The 15,628-nt window shown below is 47.4% G+C and overlaps 1 protein-coding gene across 1 annotated transcript; it reads left to right on the top strand.

Annotated features, from left to right (window-relative positions):
- The first annotated feature begins 2,668 nt into the window (after positions 1–2,668).
- On the top strand, positions 2,669–15,462 carry LOC135893351 (C-signal-like). Its single transcript, XM_065421145.1, has 6 exons — positions 2,669–2,809; positions 9,958–10,009; positions 10,953–11,140; positions 12,906–13,061; positions 14,305–14,415; positions 14,699–15,462. Exons 1-6 carry the CDS (start codon positions 2,669–2,671, stop codon positions 14,810–14,812), a joined length of 762 nt encoding a protein of 253 aa, XP_065277217.1. The 3' UTR covers positions 14,813–15,462.
- Positions 15,463–15,628: the final 166 nt, after the last annotated feature.

The raw sequence follows: 15,628 nt of genomic DNA, 5'->3' as shown, positions 1-15,628 counted from the left end.
GTTAGCACCTGGGAAAGGGACAACAGAAACACCTGTTTCTGGTGAGGCTGCCTAGCAACACTCAGTAGGGAATACTCTGAACCAAGTCACAAACTCCAACTTAGATCGGGAGAGCTGATGTTCTGCATGGGAGCTATGGGCCAGCTTCTCAGCTGGTGTAAATTGGTGCAGCTGCATTGACTTCAGTGGAGCTATGCTGACTTATACTCGCTGAGAATCTGGCCCTGTGTCTTTAATTACACATTAACTTGAAAGTATTTGAAAACCCCATAAACCTCTGGGGCAGGTAACCTGTCTTATGAGGGTGTATGATCCAGTGCATAGAGCACATCACTGGAAATCAGGGACCCGGGGGGGGGGGGGGGGTGTCTATTACCATCGCTGTCATTGACTCACTCTATGCCCTTGGGCAAGTCACTTCACCTTTCACCTGTTTCCCATCGGCACAATGGGGCCAGTAATGCTTTCCCACCTTTGTAAAGTGCTGTGAGATGTATCCATGAAACAGGCTATTCAGTGCTAGCTATCACTCCGACTGCATGTTTATGAAGTGTCATGTATGTTTGTGACACTATAAAAATACAGCAATTTAATACACATAATCTAATGTACTTTCCCCTGCACAATCTGCCCTGTTGGAAAGCACCTTCTCCTTCCCCAAACTTGTCCTTTTTTTTTGCTTAAAGTTAGCACATGCTTCAGAGCTTTGTTCAAGCAGGGCCTGAAACTTTACCCACAGTATCAGCAGCTGCCTCCATGAATATGGAAACTATTCCCAGTACTACAGTTTGGCAGGAGCTGACTCCTTTTGCTCACACAGAGTAAATCAGATGGGTATGTTTGACACTGAATGTTCTCTGACTGATTTGGAAAGGCCTGCAAGCAAGTAGTGGGAAGATGGGAGCCTTGAAATGGTTCTGATATTGCATACAGAGACGTAGCAGAGAAGGAATAAACTGGCCACCATACCTATGTGCCATTTTACATGAGACAGATCCAAAGATCTCTTACAAGAGTCAGTGCAGTTTCTACTCAAGCCCTTTCTTGTGTTGAGGTGCCTTGGATATGAGAAATCAGACCCAAGTGCCTTCTGAGCGCCCCCCAGTATAGGTGGAAGATCATCTTGGGATGAATAAATTAATATCAATCCTTCTCTAGGGCTGGCCAGCAGTGATGAAGATTTCCAGATCCCAAACATTAGTTAGAGCTCTCCGAGCGGTTTCTCTTAAGCAGAAATAACAAAGAAACCAACAAAGAACGGGTGGGTGCAAAGCAGGGTGCTAAAGTCAGAACTCCCGGGATCTATTTCAGCTCCACCTAACAGAGAATGCAGGCAAGTTATTTAAGCTCTTTGCACCTCAGTTTCCCCATCTGTAAAATGAGGAGACTAATACTGACCTACATCACTGGAGGACGAGGGGTGCGTAGGGAATGGAAGGTAGCTTCACGGGGCCCTCTGCTTGGCTGGGGCCTTTAATTGCTACTGTAATATAAATACTACTGCTGAATGGGTTCACCACTTACCCCACTTGGCAGCCGGACTCCTCAGCCCATCACAAAGAGGGGGGTCGGTTACCCTACAAGAGAAGCAGAGAGAGGGAGAGAAAGCTTTCCATGGTGGGGAAGGGGGAAAAAAGTTCTCCTTCCTCTATGGAAATCTAATCAATTCCTGAGCACATTTGTTTTTTCAACAGACCCCCCCCCCCCGCTGTTCATTTCTGATTGCATTGCCCAGGGGGCTCCTTTTCGGTTACAGAGGCCCCCCAAACCAAACAAACGGCTTCATGCTGAGGAATGTGTTTTACTAGCTGCAGCTGCAGCACATGTGTTGGGAATTGATCTTTTCTTTACTTTTCAGCCTGAGACTTTTACACTTGACCAAGCGCTCTCAGCCCAGGGGCTCCCCCTGGAAAGGGCGAAAGGACAGCAGAGAAATGGCAGCTCGGGGGGGGGGGGGGGAGCGCTCTCTATGGAGACATTGGAATGATGGTGAGCTGTCAAGCCCTCATCTCACTCCACTTACCAGAGGGGAAGGCCTGTGGAAGGGGGCAGGATGGGATAAGGGCCCTGGGGAGGGGGAGGGAAGCGCAGCTTGCAAAGCAGGATGGGGCGCAAATGGGATGAGGGGCCCTGCAGAGGGTGTGGGATGGGATGAAGGGCTGAAAGGAGAGAGGAGGCAGTGGGTGGGGAATTTCAGGGGGGACTGGGGAAGAAGTGGGGTGGGGTGGGACCCTGGGAGGGGGATGGGATTGGGATGGGTGGGGTGGTGGGGACCCTGGGAGGGGGGTGGGATTGGGATGGGGGGGGACCCTGGGAGGTGGATGGGATTGGGATGGGTGGGGTGGGGGGTGGGACCCTGGGATGGGGGGGGCATGGGAGGGGGATGGGAGGGGTGGGACCCTGGGAGGAGATGCGGGGAGTGCGGCGGGACAGCTAGCGGGCGAGGTCCCCCGGGGCAGGGAGCGGGAGGGGACCCTAGGATGGGACTGGGGGCCCGGGATGGGACGAGCAGCCGGTGGGGATGAGGGACGGGGGCCTGGAGGGGAGCAGCTAGGGGGTGGGGCCCGGTGGGGGTGGGGCGAGGCGAGGCCCCGGTCCCGCCCCCCCGGGCTGGGTTAAAAGCCGCCCCGCCGGCGGCTGGCTCGGCTCAGCGGCGTCCGGCCCCAGCATGGCCCAGCAGCGCTGCCGCTCCGTGCTCATCACCGGCTGCAGTCGGGGCATCGGGCTGGGGCTGGCGCGGGGGCTGGCGGCCGCGAGCCCCGCTCCGGACTGGGTGATCGCCACGTGCCGCTACCCGGAGAAGGCGCAGGTAAAACAGGAGGGGCCCTGCCGAGAACCCCCCCGCCCCCCCGGGCGGCTCTCCTGCCCTGTGCCGGGGCAGGGGTGGCAAGTTGTATGGGCCCGGGGTGCCCGGGCTCCAGCACTAGTCAGGGCCCGGGGGGCCGGCTCCACCAATGCTTGGGGCCGGGTCCCTCCCCCTCCCCCTCCCGTGAGTGTCCCCCCGGCCCCGGAGCCTGCAACTCACGCTGACTGTGCTCTGCCAGCTCCCGGCATCAACTGCTGCCGCGGGGTCCTAGTGCCCCCAGCCACTAATCGCAGGGCAGGCTGCCCTTACCCTGCCCTTCCGCCCTAGCCCTGAGCCTCTCCAATGTCCCAAACCCCTCATCCCCCCCCACACCCTAATCCTCTGCCCCATCCCTGAGCCCCCTCCCACACCAAGACCCCTCATCCTCAGCCCCACAGCCCTCCCATCTTCAAACCCCCTCCCAGAGCCTGCACCCCAGACTCCCTCCCAGAGCCTTAGGCAGGTGGGGGGGAGTTTGGCAGGGGAGCGGGTTCTGGGCACCATCAAAATTTCTACAAACCTGCCACCCCTGTACCGGGGGTGTTCGCTCACATGCACAGGGGGCTTCTGCAGCCCAGGGCGGTGAGGGAGGCAGTCCTGGGCCATAGGGCTGGAACTAGGGGTGTGGGGGGGGGCTGCTGCACCCCCTGGCTTGAAGCCGTTTCCATCATATCCAGGGTTTACAGTTTGGTTCAATGGCTCTTAGCGTGCCCCTTCTCCTCCCCCCCCCCCCCACACACACGAGACAAATTGTCCCAGTACCCCATGTGTGGCTCAGGGTGAAATCCAAGGATCAGTCCTTGGCTGGGAAAAGTCCTTGGCTTGGGGGGAGGGATAGCTCAGTGGTTTGAGCATTGGCCTGTTAAACCCAGGGTTGTGAGTTCAATCCTTGAGGGGGCCACTTAGGGATCTGGGGCAAAATCAGTACTTGGTCCTGCTAGTGAAGGCAGGGGGCTGGACTTGATGACCTTTCAAGGTCCCTTCCAGTTCTAGGAGATGGGATATCTCCATTAAAAAAAAAAAAAAAAAAAAAACTTCAGTGTTTGCTGATTCCTTGGTGCAGCACAAGTCCTATTTCAAACTTTCAACCTGCTGGGAAACTGGCTAGTTTCCCTAAGGTTTTTTTTTTTTAAAAGTCCTGCTCGATCTCTAACTCTGAGGTGGAGTGGGATCATACAAAAGGTCCTGTTTATGCGCTGGGGAGCTACTGACCTGACTAGCGCTGGTAACTCCCCACCTTTCAAGGACACAAGACTTTAACAAGGACTGCTACCCTTCAGATGGCTCTTGTATATTGCAGAGCTGAGGACAGACCTCCTTTCTTAGCTGGAAGGCACATCGGGAAAGCAGTCTACTTACACAGCTGCCACATCTTAAACCTCCCTCAAAGCCACTAACCCTGTTCCCTCATTCATTCAATGCTGGATAGGTAAATCCCTGACTCTGCTAACTCCCCCTGATTCCTGAAAGCCGCCTCCTGGATCTTTTCTGTTGCATTGCTTCATTGATTCCCTTGCCTTTTGTCTGATGGGTTTTTTGTTCAGCTAGAAAAGGAGTTCATTGCCTTGGTGTATTTCAGTCTTACTTCATGTTAGAGTGGTGTGTGTTGTGGTGTATAGTTTTTTTTTAATCCCTCTTTCCTTCAGGTTGGGATCAGCTCACTTATCACTACCCAAATGGATTCATTTGTAGACTTAAATCTGTATTCTTGAAACCTTCTCAGCCAATTCATTAGATTCCCCTGCCCCCTTTCAATCAGCATTCCTATTATAATGTTGTGGGTCTAGACTTGACTTTTGTCCAGGCACTCTCCAGACTTCATTTGTTGCAAGTGGTTGCGAATCATAGCTTTGAGGTATCTAACTTGCAAGTGGGGTAATAATTTGTGGCCCACCCTGTTTTCACAGAAACGGGGAACCATCCTGGTGAGTAACTTCAGTGTATCTCTCTGGTCTGCCCTTTGCCTTTTGGAATAAGTCCTTGAACCCACGGCCGGCCTGCTAATTGCAAGGTCAAATTCTGCCCTTGGCTGACTTCGGAGAATGTCTGGTGTGTGCCTTCCTGCATTCTTTATGCATGTAGAATGATGGGGTCGAAATTAGCTGTTACCACTCAAGAAGGAGATCTTGGCGTCATTGTGGATAGTTCTCTGAAAACATCCGCTCACTGTGCAGCGGCAGTCAAAACAGTGAACAGAATGTTGGGAGTCATTTAAGAAAGGGATAGATAATAAGATGAAAATATTATATTGCCTCTCTATAAATCCATAGTATGCCTACATCTTGAATACTGCATGCAGATGTGGTCACCATACTGATTAGGGGTATGGAACCGCTTCCATATGAGGAGAGATTAATGAGACTGGGAGTTTTCAGTTTGGAAAAGAGACGGTTAAGGGGGGATGGGGGAATATGATAGAAATCTACAAAATCATGATGAGTGTGGAGAAAGTAAATAAGGAAGTGTTATTACTTCTCATAACACAAGAACTAGGGGGCACCAAATGAAATTAATAGGCAGCAGGTTTAAAAATAAATACTTCACAGAACAGTTAACCTGTGAAACTCTTTGCCAGAGGATGTTGTGAAGGCCAAGACTATAACAGGATTCAAAAAAGAACTAAATAAGTTCATGGAGGATAGGTCCATCAATAGCTATTAGCCAAGATGGGCGGGAATGGTGTCCCTAGCCTCTGTTTGCCAGAAGCTGGGAATGAGTGAAAGGGAATGGATCACGTGGTGATTACCTGTTCATTTCCTCTGGGGCACCTGGCATTGGCCGCTATAGGAAGACAGAATACTGGGCTAGATGGAGCTTTGGTCTGACCCAGGATGGCTGTTGTGCCCTTTTGAGAGGGCTGGCCTACTAGTTAGGGTATTAACTTGAGAGATGGGGCTTCAATTCCTGGCTTTACCCCCAGATTTCCTGTGTGACTTTGGGCACAGGGATGGAGAGGGGGGAAGGAGATCTGTACTGCTTCTGAGCAGTTTTGGTTAGCTGCTCCTTCCTAGGAGGTAGGAAGGAACAGCTGACACCAGGCAGTGGGCCACATGGAAGGCCCTTGCAGGCTGGATGGATCTGGCATGCAGGCCACCACTTGAAGCACAATGCTCTGAGCATTACATCAATCTAAATCTTCTCTGCAGCTGGCTTGAAATTAACACTCCTTCCCCCTAGCCAGAGGTGTTGCTAAAAGGTGGCTTCTGAAACCCTATGGAGGAGGGGAAAACAGAAGTTGCACGCTACAGAAATTAAGAGAACAATATTGCCTACCCTAAGCATTCAAAAATCCTGAGTAGGGCTCCTGAAAATCACAAGACTTTGAAAACTTGTTTTGAATGAGAAGGTAGATGGCACAGCAGAGCCTGCAAGGTGTCTTGCCTGAGCTCTTTTCCTGCAGCCCTGAAAGCGAGAAACTCTCTTTTCCAATGAAAGGAAAGGAGAGAGTCTCCTGACTTCAGCAGCTGGGGCCTTAAATGCTGAACTTGGCGAAACTCACAATAAAATTGTGGCTTGGCAACAGTACTTGTGTTAACTTTGTGAATGCCAAATATGAGCTCTTACTAAGCATGTGTGAGCAGAAAAGCAATGATATTCATTATCGTCTCTTCCTCACTCCCCACTCAAATATCACGTAGCTCCACTTACTTTAGTAAAGCAGGAGCTTTAAGTGTTCAAAGCTTCCACCAGCAAGATGTTAGAGCCTGCCCCTCTAAAGGCTTTTTTACTTCACATGGTTCCCATTTATAGCCAGGTTTAAGTGATTTCTTCGTTCCCATGGAGTAAATGTATAGGAAAAGTCACATTTACCCAGTTCAGGCACTCTTTGAACCACCTAGGGCCTGATTCTCCACTGTTCTGCACCTTGTGTAGCCCTACCAGTGAAAAGTGGATGTAAAAAAAGCTACCAGACTAGAATGGTCTGATCCTAGTGTCCTCTCCTGAGCTGGATGATGAGCTCTATGGAAATGTCTGGGGAGGCCTCTCTGATCTGGATTTGTAAAAATCCAATTACAGGAGACCTGACCAGAATGCCCCTGGAAAGGTGGGAAAGAAGCCACCAATGGCTTTTAAAGCCTGTCTTGAGGACTTAAATATTTTGCTTGATCTTCTTGTAACTCTCCCCTCTATGTAGGCTAACTGCCAGCATATAGCCAGTGGTACTTCTTCTCCAGTGACCTGGGAACACACTGGATCCCTCCACCCAATCCTCCCAGCTACAGAAGGCAGCAAATGTCTTTCTTTCCTGTACCTTGCTGACCCCTGGGATAACAGAGAACAGTTGAAGGCTTCTGCATGTGAGTCTCTGCCAGCTTAGACTGACTTGTGCTGAATAAATCCTAGGTGCTGTCTACTGTGTGTGCATAGCAAATGGACTTCTGAGGATAAGAGAGCCTGCAGGCTGTCTATTACCCCTTCTCTTAGGAGTACAATACCCCACTTTAGCATGGATTTGTCTGATTCTGTACTGTTCAGTGTATTTTTTTTTTAATTACCTGCCCATTGCCCTATGCACACGAGCAATAGAAATGGCTACAGATCTCTGACCAAATCAATCCTGCATTCCAGCTCACCCATTCAGGATTAACAAAACACTTGTGCTGTCCTGGAAAACAGGAGCAAGCAGTTAATGTTCAGTTAAGCATGCCCTGAAGGCCAATGGCTCTTGGCTTGTTGGAACGCCTCCTTTTCCACCCTCCTCACAATCTGGGGTTCAAAGTTAAGGACACTGCACAGAGAATATCCCAGTGGCAGCCCCTCACATGCAAATAGGCTTGGCAGAATTTAATTTTTTATTATTTTGATGGGAGATACTTAAAAAAATAACTTTTTTTTTCTTATTTTTGCCTATTTAAACTTTCATGGTTGTGGGAAATAATGGAGGGTGTCATACAACAATTATTTAATGATAGACCTCAAGATTCACAAAGTTAAAGCTTTGTAACTGTCAAAACAAGTTGTCAAGATACAAAATATCCTCAAATCAGAGTTTTAAATTCTCAAGCAGCCTATTTCTTTCTTTACCTATCTGTAAACCTCAATTAATGGAAACACTCGGTCTCTACACAGTGAAAGTTCTATTTTTAAATAATAAATGTCAATAAATTTAATCCTTCCAAGCCTATGGATAAACCAGGGGTCTGCTGACTCGATCAGGCACCATAGTTGGTGAGTTGTTGCACAAGGTGGTTCTCAGCTAGCAAGGTCCCTAATCAGCAAGGGTGGAGGGATCTAGAAGGATAATCTGCCTTTCTACCCTTCCTATCCCCAACTTGGAGACCTCCATAATCCTTCCAGACCACTCTGAATATAGCACACTTGTCTCTAACTAGGTTCCCACATTCAAAGCGAGTCCTTCTACTCTGCTCCCCTCTCCTGCAGTGTCCCTGTGTGATAGCACATTCTTCACTAGAAGAACTCCAGAGAAAAGTGAAGGGAGGGACATTGGAGGGCTCTCACTCTGACTTTGCAATAGCAGATGCTGGGGCTTAACAGTTCCCTTTGGTCACTGCATCCTGTAACAAACTAGGAAACTGGACTGTTTCTTTTATATTAAACTTTGGCAGATGATGAACTCTGTAGCCAGCAGGACCCACTAAACAAAATGAGGAGTAAAATCTTTACTGGGACACGGTGTGTCTGAGCGAGTCATTTCAAAGTCTAAGACACAAGCTACATTCCGGAAGGTTTTGTAACTTGTTACATTTCAGTGTGGGGTGGAGGGACCAGCACCACTGATCCTGGCTCCTGACTTTGCCTGAATCACAACTGACCCTGGAGTAGGTGCAGCTGATGGTATCTTAACTTGAACTTGTTAAAATAAACACAACCCAGTGACAGCCAGTGGTCACAAAAGTATGTGGAATTTACCATCTGTGAAAAGGGCAAGGATGATACCAAAGGCCCAAGTCTCTTCCTCATTTCAAGAGGAATATTGAGGCAAGGTTCCCAGCTGACAAGCCTTGTGCCTTATCTGCAAGGGTCACCTCAAGATGTCAGTGGGGGGAACCGAAGTCTCCATGGCTTTTTCCATCTCTCACCACCCTGAGGCTGCCAACAAGAGGGTCAGATCTGTTTGATTCAATCACTAATCAGACTGATAGCAAGCACCAGCTTGTTTAACACAGGTAGGGTGCCCAGTTGTCCTGATTTTTATAGGGCCAGTCCCAATATGTGGGGCTTTTTATTTAGGTGCCAATTACTCTGCACCCCTGTCCCCATTTTTCACACTTGCTGTCTGGTCACCCAAAACACAGGCCACCAAACACCCATCAGATGGCAGCAACTCAGTGTGTCTGATGGCTCTCTGGTGAGAATAAGAATTGCCTGTGGGAATTCACTCTCTGGAATGAGACTGAGAAGAACCCACCCTGTCTGTTTCATTTGGCTAAGATTTACACCCTGCTTTGTGGCCTAGAAGGGAAGTGTTCCCCCAGGATCATCAACCTGAATCTGTCTAGTGGCAGCTAGGCTACCATTGCAATTGTGTTCCTGCAAGTTAGTGACTCCTTGTTTCCCTAGACAGTTAAACTTCAGTCTTCAATTTCACTGTGAATGTCTTGCAGAGAACAACTTAACTGTAGTGCATGGAACTGAAAAGAATTCAGTCTCGAGTCTTGCACAATAAAAAACTTCCCAGTGATTGCCCTTATGTTCTCAAATATCAAATGCTCCTTACTTAAACTAGTGCTGCTCTTCTGTGCTGCTGCCAGCACAGAGATGCCTGAATCTTAAATGACTAAACACTCTCTGATCCTCTGTGTGGGAAGCAGTGTAACGTCTGTCCAGCAACTGCATGCAATATGTCGTGTTATCCTGCTATCAGAAGCCCATCGCAGGATGGGCTCACCAGTAGTGTTCCATCTGATGGCTAGACTGGCTGCATACACGCCCTGCATGCTAGCCCAATGGAGAACATAAGCAGGGTGCCCTCATGGTGTGGGGCTGCTAGTGGCTTTACTAAGTGAGTCAGTAAGAGCTTGACTTCTCAGAGATGGCCAGCACCTCACTCCCGTGGAAGCTAACTAGAACAGAGTGCTCAGCACTCCTGAAAACTGAGCCGTAACCCCCGGCAGACGAGACCACAACTCAGTTTTTCCTTCTGTTTCTAGGAACTCCAGCAGCTCAGCAAGCAGTATAGCAACATCAAACTACTCCAGCTTGGTGAGTGAAAGGGCCTCGTAACAAACCAAAGCATGTGCTACCATAGCAAGGTTGGGTTGCTTTTGAGACATGAGTGGAAGATCCGAAGTTGCGTCTCTTCACTAATAACTTAAAGCCACTCCCCAGATCTCTGGTACTGTACAGATTTCTTATAACTCTTGTGAGACAGTCTGGTTCCTTCTAGTGTTTGAGAAATGGTCCATGCTAATACTTGGCTTTCAGGGTTTGTTTACTTGTCTGTGACAGGGTGTATGCATTTAACTGAAACTCACTGTTTTTGAGATCAATGTTGACATCTGACTACTGCCTATTGAAGAGAACTCCTCTTTCCCTCCCCCCCTCCCCCAACTAATTGTCAGTCCCTCACTAGAGGGGGACTGAGGCAAAACTCCACATTCAACCTCAGTTTGGATCCACACTTTGTCTGGATCTCATCTCTATGTGGAATGGCTTGGGAGGGGGGACACCCAAACTCTCAGGTCCTTCTTTCTCCTTTAGCTTGTATTGGATCACACTGCACCAGTCCTGGTGCTGGATTGAGATCATGCATCCTCTTCATACCCTGATTTTGATGTGACAAACCTGAAATTGTGGTGCACTCAGCCCCTTCTGGGCATGAAGAAAAATTGAGCTAAGTCAAGCAAGAGAACAGGCCAGGCACAACCAGATGTGTATCAGGCTGGGGTGAGGAAGCCCTTATTTCCCTCCTTCATTAAAGGGAAGACACGTGGGACAACATGGACCACAGAACATTCCTCTTGCTTAAACGTTCTGGCCATGCTTGTTTCAGTGGGACTTAAATTTCCACCAAGCGTATTTCCTACACATATCCTGAACCAACCTGAAGCACTGGCTTTGCATTTGCAGCCCATACTGGGTACACAGACTATCACTGTCCTACAGAATCCACTTCATTGCTGGTGTTTCCTTTCCTCTGTGGCAGATGTGGTCTGTGAAAACAGCATAAAGAAAGTAGTCCAGGAAGTGGAAGAGATCTTAGGAGACAAAGGGCTGAACTGCCTCATTAACAATGCTGGTATCAATGTGGTTGCTTCCCTGGAAGAAGTCACGGCTGAAACCATGCTCACCATTTATGAAACCAACACAGTCGCTCAGTTGATGGTCACGAAGGTAAGACCAGGACGTGGGTTTACTTTGGGAAAGAGACTAAAAAGGCTCTGTACTTTGTGTACTGCCCATATAAGTCTTCATGAGCCCCATCTATGCCTCTTTTACATTGTACAAGCCTAGTGAGTCTTCCAGAGACAAGCTAATGCTTAACTGCACAGTCACTGGTGTAGCCCAGTGGGCCAGCTTACCTGTATTATAGTCATTGCTTTGTTCTGCTTTATTATATTTAGTAGTAATGCAAGGAACCTACAGGCTTTTATCCTGTAAGATTTGGCTTTAGTAGATAGTGAGGCTTGAGGCCTATAACCCTTAGCATAGATAAACTTAAGTACTGGTAACTCCTAAGTTCTAGGGAACTGAAAGTGGTATGCCAGAGTGGGAATTTTTTGTCCAGAATACTGACCTCCGCCACCCACAGAACACACCTGACCCCAGCACAGAACATAGCTGACACCAGCATCTGGAAAGTTCTGGACAGAACCTCTGACTGCAAAGCTGCCATGACAGCAAATTAACATGTATGCTAATAGGGTAACATCATACATATACTAACCTATAGAAAACGGACACCTTAAGGGAAGGAAATACAAATAAGGACCTCTATTGAATATGCATTGGTCATAGGGTGACCAGAACAAAATATTGGGACACTGCCGCCAAAGCGCAAAAAAAAAAAAAAGCCGGAGTGCCGCCGAAGCCAAATGACGTCCTGACCACACATCTGTTGGGATGCAGGACAGACAGCTGAATATTGGGACAGTCCTGATTTTTATTGGGACATCTGGTCACCCTAATTGGTCATGGCAGCATCAGCGTAACCTACTATTAAAAGTAACATCCCAGGGGCAGCAGAGAGGTTGGAGAAATGTAGATCTTGGGAGGGGCCAGAATGATGGCTACTGGGGAAGGTGAGGACTATGAAGGTGATAAAGATAATGGTTAAGTATGAAAGATAAGGGTATAAGTATGAACGTCCAAATGTACTTTCTGTATTATCTCTATCTGCTTTAAGTTTAAGTGTGTTTATGATCTTTGCTAAATTATTAATAAATCATATTTATATATAGAAAGCGTTCCTATAGTGTGAGTGTTGCACCTGTGCATATCAGGGTTCCCAAATTATATGATGATTTTTACAATAATCTTACTGGGCCTGATCTTGGGACAAGAACCTGTTAATCCTCAAGTTACAATTATATTTACCCAACTTTGGGTCAGGCTACACTGGCTAGTGCCTAACTGACCTCTCTCCAGAATAGTTTAAGAGCTTTGAGAGTCAGCAAGTAGGCCAGTCTCAACCCTAGCCCAGTATGTGGGGTGTCACACTCCACTTAGTTTGACCGTGCCCTCTGGTTTGAGCAATGAACAGTACATGGTGGACTCCTCAAAGCTAGCTTCTAGCCTTTTTCTGTGGTATGCAAATCTCCCTGTCTTGTGTGACAAGAATACTTCGTGTCTCTTCAGGGGTTCATAGTGCCAGGTCCTGAGCAGACTCGGACTGTAAATAATTAAAGGATTAAATCGAGAAGCTGCTTGCTTCATGTGGGTGAAAGGTCTGTGGTGGTTCTAAAGTCAGCATAAATCATTAGCTAGCTCTGTAGAGGGTCTACTAGTGTTCATGTCACTGCAAGTCAGATAGTAGCATAAAGTTGTCATGGCTGTAATGAGCTCGGCTCTTAATAGAACAGAGGGTTTAAACCCAAATTGGTCTTGGTCAGGCTGAGACTGAAATTTAAGTTGAAATGAAATGAACTTTCTCTTTCAGGCCTTTCTTCCCCTTCTGAGGAAGGCAGCCCAGTTGAGCACTGGTATGGGTTGTCACCGAGCAGCCATTATCAATATGTCATCTGTTGCTGCCTCCATGCAACTGGTCCAGGCAAATGAGATGTTCCTCAAAGTCTATCCCTATAGAATAGCAAAGGTGGGTGTTTGCCTGGTTTCAGTTGAGCACAGCTTTGGAAATGCTCTGAGCTAAAGGGGATCCTAAAGTGGTAACTAACTTGGAAATAGGGGTTCATTCTATGTGCTGTATAAGATGACTTTACTAGGTAAAGACTTGCTAGTCAATATAAAATAAGACTAGAGAGCTGTTGGAGCTTTGTGCAGAAAGGAGGACTACCTTTTACCACAAACTTATCTATCAGGAATACAGAACATGCTGTCCTTAACTAACCACTATACAATCCAGGTAAGTGCCTTGTCAATAGTCCCTTCTAAATGCACCCAGCATTCTTAGGGGATCTCCCTAGACCTACGATGTACCTACTGGCCATAGTGCAAGGTTTCTGTCTAACCTCAGCAAGGTGGTCAATAGGGTAAATATTAAACTGATTGCAAGGAGTGGCAGTCTCACTGTGATTAGTGCCAACATGAATGTGGGTTTTTAACATCTACACATCCAGGGACTGTGATTGATCTGGTATTTGCTTCTGTTAGCCAAGGATGGATTTAACAGAATCCTGGCTGCTTGGGTTAAATGACATCTGTCCCTTATGGTAGACATTCTTCTTCCTCCTCCTTCCTCCCCCTCCTGCAACAACACGCCCTTCTCAACTCCTAAGGTTCTAGGACCTTGCTGCTTAGGAACTAAATGGAACATCATCTGTTTCTTCAGACACTCAATACAACCATGACTGCACAAACCAAGTGGCTCCATTAAACGCATCAAGTTGTCCTGTAGGCTGGGGGTGGGAGGAAAGGAAGAGATTGCCTTTTCTTTCTCTTTGGTCTTAAATGCTTGGATGGAAGAGTCTTGTAAATATTCTTAGTTCAAGGGTTCTGAAAGGCTGTATTTATATGGGGGGCTGTGAATATATAGATACAGCCTTTCAGAACCTTTGAACTAAGAATATTTACAAGACTCTTCCATGTGAGTGTCAAACTGCACTTCCAGATCCATCAGAACTTGACCAAAAGATTGCCCCTTCATTCTCCTCTCACTTGCACCAAAATAGCTCCATTGACTTTTGACCCGCTCTTGATTGGCATCTTCTAAGAGAGAGGAGATTGAAGTCCAGTGTCTGAAGTACATCTTCTGGATGTGACCTTTCTACAGCTCCCTGGCTCATCGAGTGAGGAAGCAAGGTACTAATTGGGTGGCCTTCCTTCCAGACCTCAAGTTGATATGTGAAACTGACCTACTGATACCATGTTCACTCTTCTAGACTGCACTGAATATGATCACCAGGTGTCTTGCTGCAGACTTGAAAGTGGATGGAATCCTTTGTATTTCTCTGCACCCAGGCTGGATTCAAACTGACATGGGAGGAGACATGGTTAGTGACATCCAGACACTCTTTATTATTATTTTTTTTAAGGAGGACCAACCTTGCATCTCAACACCTTTTAAAATATACTGGCTCTCTAGTTCACTCTTGCAATCCGCTAATTGTAACTGTTGAAGGCCTTGAAGAGCCAGTTGCCTTAACACATCTCATTAGCTAGGAAACTATATTAAGTGCAACATTAAGGAAGCTCTTGCACACCCATAGGTAGAATTCTATTGCTTGCCTTTTCCCAAGGATACTCCTAATAATTTTTTAATCTTGATCCTCCTAGGCTCCCTTGCAGATACAAGAAGCTATTCCAGGTATCCTCTCAGTTCTGGCTAATCTCAGCGAAAAAGACAACGGCTCCTTCCTAGACGGGCAAGGGGGAACACTACCATGGTAACGCACACCATGGACTACAGGATGAGAGTAGTGCCAGAAGTTAAATCTTGGTTGGCAATGTCTTTGTCTAGATCTCTGACTAGAGATTAACAAAAAAATCTGTTATCCAACATGTACAGATATTTGGAAGTTTTTTGCTCTGCTGTTCAAATAACTTCTGCAAACCCTGAGAAGGAAACAGGACATGGGGAACGATACCTTTTAGCAAACACTCCAATTTACCAAAACTACAGCTACGGGGGTGGGGATTATTCCTATTGGATTCCAAAACCAAAGCAGTAAAAATACCTACTCTTATGGGTGAGAGTTGCAGGTGAGACATTCCATTCAGTGGAGTTGGGCCTGTTTACATCAGATAAAGGGGTTGCTATGGTCCCTGCTCCAAGCTGGAGGGACATGTCTGGATGGCTCCTGCAGGCTGAACCGCTCTGGTAACTCTTGTACTGAAAATCAGTCTAGCAGGTCAAGGCTGTTCAGGTGGGTAAAGACTGAAGCTTTAACCCTGGTCACTGCACTTCTGGAGAAGTGTCCCTATGGTCATGGCACAAGACACTTGTTTCCTTCCTTGCTGTGCAACCAATCCCCTAGTCCATGTAGGGGTGAGGTTTGTATGTTTGACTCCTAACTGGTCTTCAATAAAAGCTGCTTTTGTTTAAGCAAAAACCACTTATTTACTGAACTACTTCAGAGGCTTTCTACTGGACTTAACTTAAGAGTCTGGGCCTCTGGCTCAAGGTGTGGGAGATCAAAATTCCATTTGAAAGGCATTGCTCTGTCCAGTGCTACTTGAGGGTGGCTGTTGGAGGCTGGCTCAGTT

Source organism: Emys orbicularis, chromosome 22 (assembly GCF_028017835.1).
Source record: "Emys orbicularis isolate rEmyOrb1 chromosome 22, rEmyOrb1.hap1, whole genome shotgun sequence".
Classification (NCBI taxonomy): Eukaryota; Metazoa; Chordata; order Testudines; family Emydidae; genus Emys; species Emys orbicularis.
The sequence above is the reverse complement of the archived record's forward strand: the minus strand, read 5'-3'. Positions and strand labels throughout refer to the sequence as shown.

Excerpts from the sequence above, each read along its gene's own strand:
- LOC135893351 (XM_065421145.1), top strand. The coding sequence starts at position 2,669 with ATGGCCCAGCAGCGCTGCCGCTCCGTGCTCATCACCGGCTGCAGTCGG. Across the intron at positions 10,010-10,952 it reads CATCAAACTACTCCAGCTTG|ATGTGGTCTGTGAAAACAGC; the intron begins GTGAGTGAAAGG and ends CCTCTGTGGCAG. Across the intron at positions 11,141-12,905 it reads CTCAGTTGATGGTCACGAAG|GCCTTTCTTCCCCTTCTGAG; the intron begins GTAAGACCAGGA and ends TTTCTCTTTCAG.